The sequence below is a fragment of the Paramisgurnus dabryanus genome, chromosome 16 (assembly GCF_030506205.2).
Source record: "Paramisgurnus dabryanus chromosome 16, PD_genome_1.1, whole genome shotgun sequence".
In the NCBI taxonomy this organism is placed as follows: domain Eukaryota; kingdom Metazoa; phylum Chordata; class Actinopteri; order Cypriniformes; family Cobitidae; genus Paramisgurnus; species Paramisgurnus dabryanus.
The window spans coordinates 32,862,469-32,877,241 of record NC_133352.1 but is presented as its reverse complement, the minus strand read 5'-3'; the positions used below and the strand labels follow the sequence as shown (position 1 = coordinate 32,877,241).

General features: G+C 39.9%; 1 protein-coding gene across 3 annotated transcripts in view; it reads right to left on the bottom strand.

Annotated features, from left to right (window-relative positions):
- Positions 1-14,773, bottom strand: part of stox2b (storkhead box 2b) — a 93,454-nt gene that overhangs the window by 55,996 nt on the left and 22,685 nt on the right. Inside the window, exon 1 of one of the 3 annotated variants that reach the window (XM_065275279.2) lies at positions 375-1,772. The exons of the other annotated variants lie outside the window; for them this stretch is intronic. Coding sequence (XP_065131351.1) covers positions 375-540 — 166 coding nt within the window. The 5' untranslated portion in view covers positions 541-1,772. Of the gene's footprint in view, positions 1-374; positions 1,773-14,773 lie in introns of those variants that run through there. 3 annotated transcript variants of the gene reach the window in all.

Here is a 14,773-nt window from a genome sequence, read left to right as displayed (position 1 = left end):
TGACATTCAGACAGAAGTAAAATTGAACAGATTCCAAAACAACTGTTGTTTATCAAGTGTTCTTAAAATCTTGGAGTGGCCACTTTGCAAAAGCTCCAGACCCAACAAGACCCAGCCAACGCTCACACACAACAAAATGTTCAGACAGTGTGGAGTGAAGACTAAAAATAGATGACCTGCATCTCTAACAACAGGCATAATCATTTCAAAGGCCAGAATGAAAGTCATTGATTCATCAAAGCAAACTGTGCAAATTCTGCACCGGCTCTGTAACAGAATGGGGAGATAAGGTTGAAGGACAAACAAAGACGGGCTTAAAAACACATACATTAATGAAGCTCTACCTGACCCGTGGAGTTCAGAGAGTGACTGACCTGTTATGAGGAATCCTCTGGGGGCGTAAGAGAAGAAATGTTTAGGGTAGTGTTTATGTAGCCTGTAGTCCTTCTCGCTCCGTGACCGATTGCGCTCGGAAGCCCGGTCAGAAAACTCTGAACTGGGCCAGGCCCTCTGGAGAGTGGTGCTGCGTGTTTTTTTCATGATGAGCCCAACGCACCACCACCCCTGCCCACCCTGTGATATTACCAATAAGATCACCCTTGGAACATGGCACTATCACTCTTCTTTCGACAATTCGACAAGGGCACGTGCAGAAAAGCACATGCACCGTTACACACGATCAAAGGTGTCTTATAATCCCCTAAGAATGCTTCTGGGTCCTCTTCTTGGTCCCGTATCTGTGTGCGATGCATTACCTTCCATGCTCTTAATCCTGTCTTCACGTGCGGAAAGAGGCGCACATGCTCTGCGAAGACAAGGAGGTGGGTGGGAGTACAGGGGGAAAGGTGACGATAAGACTCCTTTGGGGGAGATGGAAGGAGGGGATTCGTCCGGAATAAAAAGAGGGGGGGACAGAGGGGTCAGAGCAGGGGGCTGAGGGTTTTCTCACCGTGAGAAGAACCCTAAATTCAGACAAAAGAACAATTCAACAAAGCTTAAGTCCACTAGTGCAGAACCGTCAAGACAAAGGCTCCCTCCAAAAACAAATGAAAGTTTTAAAAATGGAGCGCAAGTATCAATCGCTCTTGACATGTGCAGGGCATGGGGTCTGTTAATCATGCAGAAATTGAAGATCCAAGTCCTCCCCTCTAAGCAAATCCAAGCCTGGAAAAGCAGAGCTCAATTCGTTTAAAAAAACAATTCACGGAGACGTCCTGATGTTCTGCAGGAGCAGGCTGGGAGAGAGGACTGTGTGAACAGACGTAAACAGATCTACGATGCCTTGAGCACTTGTGACAAAGATAAACATTCATACATACATTTTTGTGTCTGGACGTGACTCATGCAGAGCAAGCATGGGAACACGGTCCATCTTCTCGTCTTTCTTCAGGTTGTGGTGTCTGATTCGACTCCCTGGCACCAAACACACTCAAATACTTAAATGCACATGCTAACGCTTTCGGAGGAGCTGTCCGCATCCAGACTCGTTGATCCAGTCAGGGTGCACTTCTTGCAATGAAACCTTCAGGGCTATCGCTCTAGCAGTCTCGTTCTCTGTCTAGCACTCTGCCCAGCCAATAGAATCACATCGCTTTATTTACACACGCTGTCTCGCAAGCTTCGAGCCAGTCAAACCTTCGCTGCCAAAGTGCGCGAGTAAAGTGAAAGAGACGTCTCTTATCCACGGGGAGCAAATGACAAAAGAGCCTGCAGTGCTATCCAAACTCTCTTTTCTCCTCTGAAAAACTTATTTTCCCCTTAAATCCCTCCTTCCTTCAGGCAGAGTCATTCACAATTCCTGACGGCCAAAGCACCAGCTGCAAGAAAATTCCTCTAGAATGCAATTAGAGAGATCCCAGCACGGTGTTGCGAACGGGAATGGGGGTTCGGGAAGCAGCGAGGGATGGTGAATGGAGTTTCCCCTCCCTCATATGCTCTCTCTCTCTCTTGCTCAGCCATGCTGTCCTCCCAGTCTACCTCTCCTGACAGGAGCGCAAATGTGCAGCTGTTTGGAAGCACAGCCAATCGGTCTATGACATCGTGTGATAGAGAGACAATGTGACAGCGTCTCTCTTTAATGCAGTGCAAACAAACATTACATTATTTAGTAAGTTACACTGGGGAATACAGAGAGTGCAGAGATCTATATGCACTGAATTTTTAAGCTTTAAAGGTTGTTTGTGAGTACAAATATTCTAACAAAGTCACAGGTAAACTCGAGAAACTAAATGACCAGGATTTATCTTGTTTTTAGAGAAATCTTTAGGGAGATTTATACTTAAAACAAAAATTGAGAGATTTACCTTCGTTTGTGCCCCTTGTTTACACAAAAACAGAGAACTCGCCTCTGAAACCGATTGTTTCTAAAAACTTCGGCCAGAGTGGAGATCTTGAAAATCTTCGGTTGCACGGTTGCATGTAAACTGAGACAAACGGATGTTTAAGCAGGCAATGTCACAGTATGCGCCAGAGCTCGCACCTACGTCAAAAGTGCGACCTATGTTTACATTTATGCTCGTTTCGTGTGTTTGTATTAGCAAGAAATGACAGAATGTCAATTTACAGCAAGAGTGAGTTTAGAAATCACACGTAGAGGTCTAATTTCGAATCGCCCTCGCAGTACTTTGACATAATCGAACACCTACTGCAACAACTCCTTCCTCCAACAAGAAGAACCAGTCCGCGTCACCACTAGCGCCGCCGGTGATTGGCTTACGTGGGCTTGAGCTTCTCTTGACGCCATATATGCACGGGTACGTGTAAATGAACACTTTTCTGAAAACTGACATGTGTGCACAATATTATTTTTGAAACCGGAGAGGTTGAAATGTCCGTTTATGAAAATAGCCGCCCACGTGTAAACGTAGTCTTAGGCAGTGTTCTTCCCATTCAACCCTGTAGAGCCGGTGCCCTGCAGAGTTTAGCTCCAACCTTTATCAAACACACCTGAGCAAGCTAATCAATGTCTTCATGATCACTAGAAAATCACAGGTAGGTGTGTATGATTAAGGTTGGAGCTAAACTCTGCAGGGCACCGGCTCTCCAGGGTTGGATGTGAAGAACACTGACCTTAACCATGGGTCTCAAACCCTGTTCCTGGAGGGCACCTGTCCTGCAGATTTTTGTTCCAACCCCAATCAAACACACCTGAACCTTCTAATCAAGTTGTTCATGGCTACCTTAAAATTAGAGGCAGGTGTGGAGTAGGGTTGAAACTGAAATATGCAGGACAGGTGCCTTTCAGGAACAACGTTGGAGACCCATGACCTAAACATTACTATCACTAAGTTTTACCATTTGAGCTTTATGACTTTCCTATAGAGTTCTAGATGTGATCAATATCTTAAACGGCACTCAAAGTGACCAAGATATCAAATAAAGTGTGCAAAAATCTATGTTTAATATGACTGAATTACTGAGTTATGCGATCCACATTAACTTTATGGTTCTAATCTCAACCATATGTCATCTCCCTTAGGTCTAGTATTTTGGGAGACCTTGAAAAAAGTTGATACTAAAATCATAACTGAGATGATCTGTAATTCTCCTAAACTTTTTAAAAACAAACAAATGTCCATTTATCAAGGATCTATTAAAAGCTCTGCATGTGCGGTATCCTGTTATTTATTTCAGTTTAATTTGGCTCTAGTTTTTAGTAAGTTGTATTTAACTAGGCTGCTATTTTTCTTCATCCTGCTCAGCTCCTCAGGGCAGATCATTAATCAGAAGTAGGACATTCCTCTCTGCCCGGTCAACTCAACAGCGGGAAAGTAATGCTTTTCCAATAAGGCAGAGGTAAAAGGTCAACCACACATTATTATAAACAATGTATGGAACTATATGCTAACTATAAGGAATCACTATTAATGGAAACAAAAGAAAGAGGAGCATGAATAGATGTTCCAAGATGAAGCCAAATTAAAGCATACTGAATGTGACAATTTAAAGGGATAGTTCACCCAAAAATGAAAATTCTGTCATCATTTACTCACCTTCATGTTGTTCTTTTTTTTGAACACAAAAGAAGATATTTTGATAAATGATGGTAAGCACAAAGTTGATTGTAACCATTGACTTCCATAGTAGGACAGCAAATATTATGGAAGTGATCGAGATAAATTATCAAGAAGATATGAAGAGTTTGGTTCTAAAATGCGGTAAACACCATTTAAAAAAAATGGTAACTGCCAAAATCAGTATTATACCAGGTCAGTATTAAAAAGGACAATTCTTCATTTTATGCAAAATCCGATATCCGATAACAGCGCACCATTCCACGCATTGTAAACAATAATGGCGCGGCTTTGAATACACACAAAATCTACATTGTACCTCGTGATCAACAAACAAACAAAAATGAAATAATACTTTGATGGCATTGATAAACCTGTTGTGGTTTTCTGTGGTGGGGAAGAAACGTAAGCCATCAAAATTGAATAATTTAGGTGAGAGGCGCTCTGGCGAAAGAAAAATGCCGGCTATTGCTTGTTCTCCTGACAGCATCAAGCTTCTGTCATGCTAACACATTGACCCTAGGGGATCTTATGAAAAACTTTACATTATTTTACTCAGAGTCAACAAAACTCAAGCAGGACCAAACCATTTTACAGCTGATCGCTGTCAAAAAAGTTCAGCAACGACGTCTCAATGATGGCAGCAGCAATGACAGTGTTTTTAATATGACAAATAAAGTGTTTTGATGAATTATTTTTTTTAATCAGTGTTTACCACTAGTCAACTAAATGAATATAACATGGCAAAGATAAATGCACATTTATATATTGATAAAATAGATTTATAGCATTTCGAAAAATTTACGTAGTGCTTAGAAAATAGTGGTTTTCAAAAAAAAAATGATTTATTGCGTTTTGGAACCAAACTCTTCATATTTTGATAAATTATGATAATCACACAGTTGATGGTACCCATTAAATTCCATCGTATTTGTTTTTCCTACTATGAAAGTAAATGGTTACAATCAACTGTGTGCTTATCAAAATATCTTATTTTGTGGTCATCAGAAAATAGAACAGTATGAGTATGAGAAAATTATGACAGAATTTCCCTTTAAAAAAAAAACTCTCTCTCATATGATCAAATGCAAAATACAATTTTATTTTAAAGAAAAAGACCTGTGATGTCTGTGTTTTTGAAGTGGTTTAGTGAAGTGCTGATGTTTTGCAGGCAGAACGTGTTGGGTTACAGAGCTTCTAAAGAAACACTTAGAAAGAGCAGAATCCTGCCGTAGGTCAATTTCGACCTTGGTTTACTGGTACACACCTTGCAGGACTCTTGGCACACTTTCCATGATGAAGTGAAAGTTGCAAGGAAGAGAATGAATCTAAGCAGAAACTGGTAGAGCATGGTACTAGCAAAGGTCATGGGTTCAATTCCCAAGGAACACCTATATTGATAACCCATTTGATAGAACTTTGATTAGACTCTCAAAATGATGCTTCACAATGCCATAGAAGAACCATTAGCTGTATGGTTCTCTGTAAGAACCTTTGACTAAATTATTCTTTGAGGAACCAAAAATGGTTCTTCTATGGCGTCACTGTAAAGATCCTTTAAATCACATTTATTTTGTTTGTTTAGATTTTAGATTTTCCGGTTTAACATTCTTTCAACAATTAACATGCTGAATTCTTTGGTTGTGATGTTTACCCTGCATCTGTTGCTCTGAACTTTACAAACAACAGCCCTCCACTGCGTAGACATCCCTGGCAAGATGTTTTTCCAAACTGGAAAAGCATATGCAGTCATTTCATGCCTTGCAAACCATTAACGCTTCATTCCTCACTTTCTACATGGCCGGGCCGCAGCCATGCTTTCCACGCCTTGGCTTGGTAATCTCTGAGGCCACGCTACAGTGCCAGCTTTCTGGGTCCAAGTTCACATTTACTGGGTCTGTTGTGGCTCATATTTTTGGCTGTGTTATGTCAGGGTCACCAGTGAAGACAGGAATGCAGATGAGAGCCCTTGGAGTACACGCCTCTCCTTCCAGAAAAAGCTGACAGCATTATCCCTAAAGGGTGTCAATGGAGCGTAGCACCACTATACTGTATATACTGTATACTATATATATAGCTATATACTGTATTTGTGCACACACACCTTAAGCTCCATCCAGTTATTGTCAGTCTTGTCTGTCTACGTGTTTGAGGTTCACATTTGCGGGATGGCTGCAATTTTTTTAATCTGGAAAGTTCACAGCATGCACCCTTAGCTGCCAGACCCCCCATATCTGAGAAAAACGTGTTTTGAATTACCATCCCTACCCCCCACTTTTTAACCCAACTGTGTTTTCTCTCTCACACTCAGATTTTTTTTAATATCACCACGCGATCCGTCCCAGCCCCCAGTCGTCCAAACTGTAAGAAATATATTGGTGCCGAACTTCCATACCAAACAATCCCAAACACGCTTCCAGGATAAAGTGTTAAAAAGTGCTTCAAGCTACTCAAACTGCTTTATTTGTCCATATTAAGGCTGTTCCACATCCAAAATTACCAACCTTTTCTTGGATAGATTTGCGTGTTGAAACAAAATAGTTGAGTTTCTTCTCACTTAATTCACACCAGCCCAAACATGCAGTCAAGAGTATATCGCACCAGGCCTTCAGACATAATGCAAACAGTCAGGGAGGTTATCTTTTAGATTACATTTACGCATTTGTCAAACGTTTTAATCCAAAGGGATTTACAAGGTATACGTTTACATCCCTAGGTTTAAACCCATGACCTTTTGGACTGTTAATGCAATGCTTTACCACTGAGCTATACAGGATGTAAAGACCATGTGATATTGCAACTTTTTTTACGCAGTTTCACTCTGTGATGATGTCTAGTCAACGCTTTATCATGGCAATTCGTATGCGTTTTACAAGGTGGCTAATTTGTATTAATTCGTACAACCACATTTGTACATTTTTATACGATTTGCTTTTACCACTGTGATATTGGGGTTAGGGGTGGGCTGTGTAATAGTTTTTTATGATAATCGTATGTTACTGTACGATTCACTTCATTCTTCATTATCCTGATTCATGGCATCTGATCGAACTCATCAGGTCATTCGTAAAGCATTTCAGGGACTCGATTGACCACTGGTGTGGAAGAAACCAGTTCAATACCAACCAAATCGCTCGAGGTCTGCGGCAAAATCTGCATGCGAAGTAGTATGGTATGACTGCTTTAAATACATGATTAGTAAAGTCTACATGCTTTATGCTTTGAAAACAATACTAACTTAATTTGCAAATGAGCAAAGCAGTTGTCAATCATAACAATTTTGTTAGACCAGCCACAATGAGACATGTAAACCTTGTGCAATCTCAGTAAAAAAACAGTAATATAAAATGATGTGATTTAAGCGTTGTATCCACTATAATCTTTACGGCCTGCCATGTTTATGAGCTCCTTATTTATTACAGAACGTCAAAACTTTGGCTTTCCGCCCTGCGTGTTTCACCTCACATTTGCATGAAGTTCGACTTTCCTTACAGCTCTCACCCCTGTATCAGGCCAACAATCCCCACACAAAACCTGAGAATAATTAAGAAACCCTGATCTAGTAATCTACCAGTGCTCTTACACAAATAACCTGTAATAATGTGTGTTTACATGGGTACATGTTAGGTGTTAGTGGTTTACAACGTAAAGACGAGAGGAAGGCTATGCTGCGTGCTCATCATTCCACAACGGACACCGGATGAATGTTTTAAATTATGGAGTTGATCGTAGGACAAACTTCTAACAAATGCAATAGATTATTTAAACGAGATGTGTTCTTATCCTTTTATATCAAACTTTCATATACACAAATACATTTTGGGGAGTTTTCTTATTGTTTTAAATAAGGGATCTTAACCTGCTATGAAGATTAAAGGAATAGTCTACTCATTTTCAATATTAAACTATGTTATTACCTTAACTAAGAAGAGTTGATACATCCCTCTATCATCTGTGTGGGTGCACGTAAGCGCTGGATCACGCTGCGACACTTCGATAGCATTTAGCTTAGCCCCATTCATTCAATGGTATCAAACAGAGATAAAGTTAGAAGTGACCAAACACATCAACGTTTTTCCTATTTAAGACGAGTAGTTGTACGAGCAAGTTTGGTGGCACAAAATAAAACGTAGCGCTTTTCTGAGCGGATTTAAAAGGGTAACTATATTGTATGGCGGAACAGCACTTTTGGCAGTAGTTCGACTCGGCGCAGTAACACCCTCCCTCTCAGATTATGAGAGGGAGAAGGGGAGCGGATTTTTCAGGCGAGTCGAAGTACTCCCAAAAGTGCTATTCCGCCATACAATATAGTTACCCTTTTAAATCCGCTCAGAAAAGCGCTACGTTTTATTTTGTGCCACCAAACTTGCTCGTATAAATACTCGTCTTAAAGGCGCTGTATGTAATTTACAGCGCCCTCTAGCGGTGATGTTTCAGATTGCACCAATAAGTTTACAAGCGCGTACTCGAACTCATGACCGACACACCGGAGAAAGCATCACACAACATGCTGGAAACTCAGGTAAATAGTCCTTTAGGGTTGTTGCTTGCCACACTGTGCGATCAAGATCGTAGTTACGGTCACACTGTATAATCTCAGTTTCCATCGATGTCAGACTGTACGAGTTTAAAAACTTTTAAAAAGCGGACGCACGCAAACAAACGCGTCCGCAGTTTTACGTCATCGATCGACCACGGCTGGGCAAACACGCTAAAGCGAAGGCTAGCAAACCGAAACAACATCTAAAAAACGAAAGCACATAATCGAAATATATTTGACATGCTTTGTAGTAATGTTAGCTTACCTGTCCAAAAGGATGGAAGCCAACTCCGGATCCGTTTTTATACCCAAAACAAAGCGGAGGTTTCTCCATAATTCAAATGCCTTGCCAATGTTCATCCGTGTTTTTGTCCGAAGTTTATCCGATTCACGTTTGGCCTTACGAGCTTCAGCAGATAACTTTTTTTCTTCACAATATGTGGAGTCTGTGTTGTGCTGGGAGCAGGTTGTTTCAGTCTGTTATCAGTGTCGTCGCTGTTGAGCGCAAAGTCAGTAGACGAGGTGAGAGGCTCGGGAGAGCGCGCATGCAGGTGACGTCACTGGATTTCGCGCCAAATCCGGCCCGGTACTTTCACATAAAAAAATTTTTTCAGAGGTAATAGCAAAACCCGCAAAGTGGATCTTTTTAATGTGAGATTACAACCCCTTCACACAAAGGCAATTGAAAAGGGATTAGTTTAAGTAGAAACACTGCGGACAGCTTCTTTAAATAGGAAAAACGTTGATGTGTTTGGTCACTTCTAACTTTATCTCTGTTTGATACCATTGAATGAATGGGGCTAAGCTAAATGCTATTGAAGTGTCGCAGCGAGCCCCAGCACTTACGTGCACGCACTAAGATGATAGAGGTATGTATCAACTCTTCTTAGTTAAGGTAATAACATAGTTTAATATTGAAAATGAGTAGACTATTCCTTTAAGGGGCTTATCACACCAACCGCGCTTTAAACGTTTCGAAACGCAAGGCGCGACGCACTGTTCAAACACAATTATTAAACTTTCAGTCCCTCCAGGAATTTGCGTGAAATTTATTTTTGTGATCAAACTGGCGCAAATTTCCAAAAATGTGCACAAACATTTTAGATTTTTTCCCTCTCTAATACCAATGTTTGTCTAATATTGAATTAAAAGTTCTCAAGTTTTTAAAAAAATGAAGAAAACAGTCAGTGATATAATTAGAACAGAGATATTCAGCAAATCCAGCATTTTTAAACTGTCCTAATAAATGGCAGTGTGAATATGGGAATATGTGCACCAAGGTGCAAAATTTTTGGAAACCATGGAAATTACACAGGAATATTGGAATTGTGGCATATGGATGAAGATGTTTGAAAAATTATGTTTGTATCTCATACCGTTTGTATAACAACTACCCAAAATATACAAGTTTCCAACTTGGAATATTTTCAAAATTCCTGAGCATTCTTAAAGGTACAGTACAAAAAAACTAATGTAATACTAATTCAGAGAAAAGGTGAAAAAGGTCAATGACAAATGTAATTATAACTAGGAAAAATGTAACAGAAATGGTCAGTAAAGTCCTTAAAAAAAAAACTATAAGAATAAAAGTGTTTGCAAAATGCATGCATGTACACTAAAATCACTATGTACGCTCTATGAGAAATGTGCCTGCTGCCAATGAGGTCAGGCCTCTGGACTCTTCCTGCCATAGCCCAATTTCAGCACACAGCTTGCAATTATGGGCCTCCACGAAATAAATATCCAGTGCCAAATGACCTCTGCCAAACCACTAAGCAATGGGCTGAGAACAAAGCTAAAAACCATAAGGGAGAAACTTCAACATTCATAAGATACCTGAGCTTAATGTTTTCACCATTTCAGGTATTTCTGTGGATCAGATCTTTGTGTACTGTATGTAATGTATAATAATGATTTCCAAATAAATGAACTACTGCTGGCTTTAAGTGGCACATGACTGTATAAGACATAACCTTTAAAAGAAAGATCCGCTGTTTGACCATTTTAAACAGGTAAAGACGTGTCGCATTGTTAGGACCGGAGCGCGTCCTCATAGAAAAGATTGACTAGCTGTGACTAGCAAACGCTTCTGAAAATCAAAAATCCTTTTAGTAACTTTTGTGAGGCTTGGTACAAGGATCACGTACGTCCAGTTTTGTGAAGATCGGACAAAATTTGTGACCTGTGAGTCTTTTTTTGGTTTTCTGTTCAATCCAATATGGCGGAAGAACAACATGGATCCGTGACGTCATCTCCTCAAGCAACTTACACCGGCACTGCCCCAATGTTTTAAAGTTTGGGTCTCTGTGTCAAACGACCTAGTCGCAGGAGCTGGCCAAAAATTAGAGCGGAATAATAATACTAATAATAATAAGAAGAAGAAAAAGAAAAGTTATGAAGAACAATAAGTGTGCTCTTTGCAAGCACACTTAATGAAATACCAAAAGATAAAGAAAACTTTTGTATCTTCTGTATCTTTGTAAGAAAAAGATTAATCCATAATTACATATATTTTAAATTACTTCGGCGCACTCTCAGCTAGAGTTGGGTCCGAGTCCACCTTTGTCGAGTACGAGTCAAGACCAAGTCCTTAAACATCAAGTCCGAGTCCAAGTCCGAGTCCAAAAGGGTCCGAGTTGGACTCAAGTCCGAGTTCTTAAAGGCCGAGTCCAAGTCGAGTCCGCCCGAGTCCAGAAAGTAATTAAATTGAAAAAATATACAAAATTTGTATTGTAAATGGTTACTTTCTATTGATACTTTAACCTTTCAACCCATTTAACCAATGGAAATATAAAAATGTAATAAAAATACCTCTATTGCATCTTGTCATTGCCATTGAACATTTTTTACTATGTCAACTAGTTTCCTATCAAAACTGATTTCAAAGAAAAGAAAGAGATATAGAGGTATCTTCTTTTTACCAGATGTCTTGCAAATAAATTCTATTTGATTTTCGTAAGCAAAACAAATTATTGCTGACTTTGAGGACATCGTAGCCACGCATTGATGTGTGTGATGTGTTTGTCTGCATGTATGATGCAACTGGCTGCTGCCTGCCAGTGTGTTGTAGTAAAATAACAGGAGGGGAGACGGTCCCGTACACACTGCATAGTAATTCGGTTGTCACTTCACCTTTTAATGCTTAATCCTGTTCTGTAAACACACACTTCAGTAATTTGCGCTATTTACGTACAAAAAAGCCGAGGACCTGGCAACACTGCAAGACCGCGCGCTGTGTAGCAGCCTCACAAAAGAAGCGTACAATACACAACGCCCAGACGGAGGTTCATTGCAAAACACAATGCTGTTAGATTATTTTGGTCAAAGCTGTGAGTGATAAGCACGCGAGACGGCAGAACGTTGCTATGGTTATTTCTGTGTCAATCATCATATTTTCGGGAATGAGTCTTGTTCCATACAGACATGAAACGAACATTTAGGGGATTCACTCCCGCATTTAAATGCGGTTGTCACTCTCGAAAGTTTGCAGTGTGTACGAGACGAGACATTAATTAATTTCTCATCTCAAGTTCATGCTGTTTTTAATGTTGCACATGACGTGGACTCGACTGTACTCGGGATATTTTCAGAGTCCAAAATGTCCAAGTCCGTGTCAAGTCTGAGTACAAATTCACCCGAGTGCGTGACAAGTCCGAGTTCATTCAAAATTGGACTCGAGTCCGAGTCCAAGTTCGAGTACCCCAACTCTACTTTCAGCGCATATTTTGGCTAAACCAACTGCAATATAATATTTTCCAATATCGCCCACCCCTATGTTCCCTTCAATATATAAATACAGTCCATTTCTTCTTAGCTATCACAATGACCCTTGATGTCACTTCATCCTGTTCCACCCATAACTAAAAATTAGACACCCCCCTCAATACTATAATCTAATTTTCATATTATACATGCCCTATATTAAGTTAAGGTGTAGCACCACACTGTTCACATTATGACAGATTGTTTTCATTTATGACTTCATGTCTGTGCCCTTCTGCCCTTTTGTTTGGCCACCTGTGAATTTCATGTTTCATTTCACCAGTTCTTCTTCAATAATAAAGGGTACATGTATGGTCGACGTATGTTTTCAATTGTTTCTAATGGAAGAGCCACGCACTTAGCCTTTTTTCACATTTAGCGATAAACAAAAAAATCTACATCTGATCAGCCTGTGAGATCAATAGGTGTAAAAGTGAGGATGAACTCGGTTCGAACTCTGGCTCAGATGCGGCGTTGAATTTATGCAACTAGGTCACCTGCATACGAACGCTTGCCTCAGTCAGACAGGCCCGCTCGCTCGCTCTGCAGCGTTTCATTAGGGAGTTCTGCGAAGCCGTTTCAAACAGAATCTATCATGAGAACTTTATTGAAATCCCAGCAATTAATGGGAAACCCCTCTGCTCTTCAAAGCAACCGGGAATGAGTCTGACCAGATATCTCCATGCCCCCCACCATTTTATAAGAGAGAGATGAACGTAGAAGCGCTCCCATAACCAATGTATTCTGGCTTCAAACGCACAGAGCTCTACTTTCATGGTCTGATTGTATAGCAGTTCAGTCCAAACTTTCTCTATGGTACCACAGCACAATTTAAACACTTGGTTGGACGCCATACATGACATGTTTCTTTAAGGGTTTCGTGACTTTCCTCGCCAAGACTAATCATAGTTTAGCAACGAGCACCGACACTGAAAGTTTTATGGTAGATGTCTTAATGACAACGCCATACGTTTGACAAGGTCAATATGAAACGTGTCCAATGATTTTTAAACGAGAACGGTCTTCACTTTTGCTTCCTTTTCAAATCGTTCAACGACGACATATGGTCATCAATGCTTTGAGATATCACTTTTACTGTCTGTCTGTCTGTTTTTCACAGCACTGCAACATATGGGCACTGGCCTGCTGCCCGGAGAGGAAACTTCATCATTATTTAAGCAATATAATATCCAAGTAATTTATTCCTGGGGTCCGGGGCCAGACTCCCATCCAGGGTTGATTTAGGGGTCCCTGCTTTGTTGTAACTCACAGCAGACATGTTGGAATAAGTCAATCTCAACATGTGTAGCTTGAAAACACACTAATATGGTAGAAGAGAATAAAATTAAAAGAAAATAAATGCCTATTTCAGTTCAGATTTAAAATAACAGAGATGAAATGTGCACACATTCAAAAATAGAAAATTATTTTATATTGCCTAAAATGGGCTGCACAACAGCAGGGACTTGCATAGTTTCATTACGTTTCACCCAAAAATAAAAAACGTACTGTAAGCTAGGGTAACACCAAAAGATCACACAAATATTATCAGATTTCTACAGATTTCTGTGGATCACATCACACCACACATCTTCAATTTCCCTTCACAAACAACGCAAGTCTCCACGGAGAACACAGGAAATCTTGCAGAAATCTGCTTTCCAAAATAGTCAATAGGGGTGGGACGGATCACAAAACTCACATTATGGTTTTTGAGGCATGGATTGAATATTTTTTCGGATCATCAAGAGAAAAATCAAAAAAGATCAAATAAAGAAAAAAGAAGAAAGTTGCACATTAAGTAAGTTCTTAAATTATCATTAGGTACAGAAATCAAATCAAACTTTTATGCTATGTCTACACTTAAAGTGACCTTAATTATTTGTGTCAACAGATTACAAACTATGCAAATTATGTGAATTATGTGACACGATTGCTGCTGTAAATGCATGATTATAGGCTCAATCGCATCTTTTGCGCAAGTTCAACTCGAGCACGAAATTCGCATGACACGTTGTCACGCAAGCCAATCAACGAAGAGCTTACTGAAACGTCTGGTTGAATGAGAAAAAAAGAGGGGAGCATTTTTTTTATTTGCACAAGTGACACGAAAATAGGGGTTGACGATACATGAAAAATACCATATCACGATTGTTTTAGTAAAAGTCGTAGTTTCGCGATTTTATCATGGTTCTTTTTAATGTTTTTTTTTTAAAGACTATTTTGCCATTACTGAGCCTTAATACAGCCATACTTATCCCCTCATTTAAAAATGCAGTCGTACAAGGTAACAAAAAAAGCGCAGACAGTGCCGTACAACAGCGCATGTGTGAGAAAATATTGAGACAGGACAATCCACTACAAAAATTTGACAAAGAAAAAAGACAACATTTGCACACACATACACTATCATTTTTTTTATTTTATTTTCACTTCTTCCAAGAACAGAAAGCTGTGG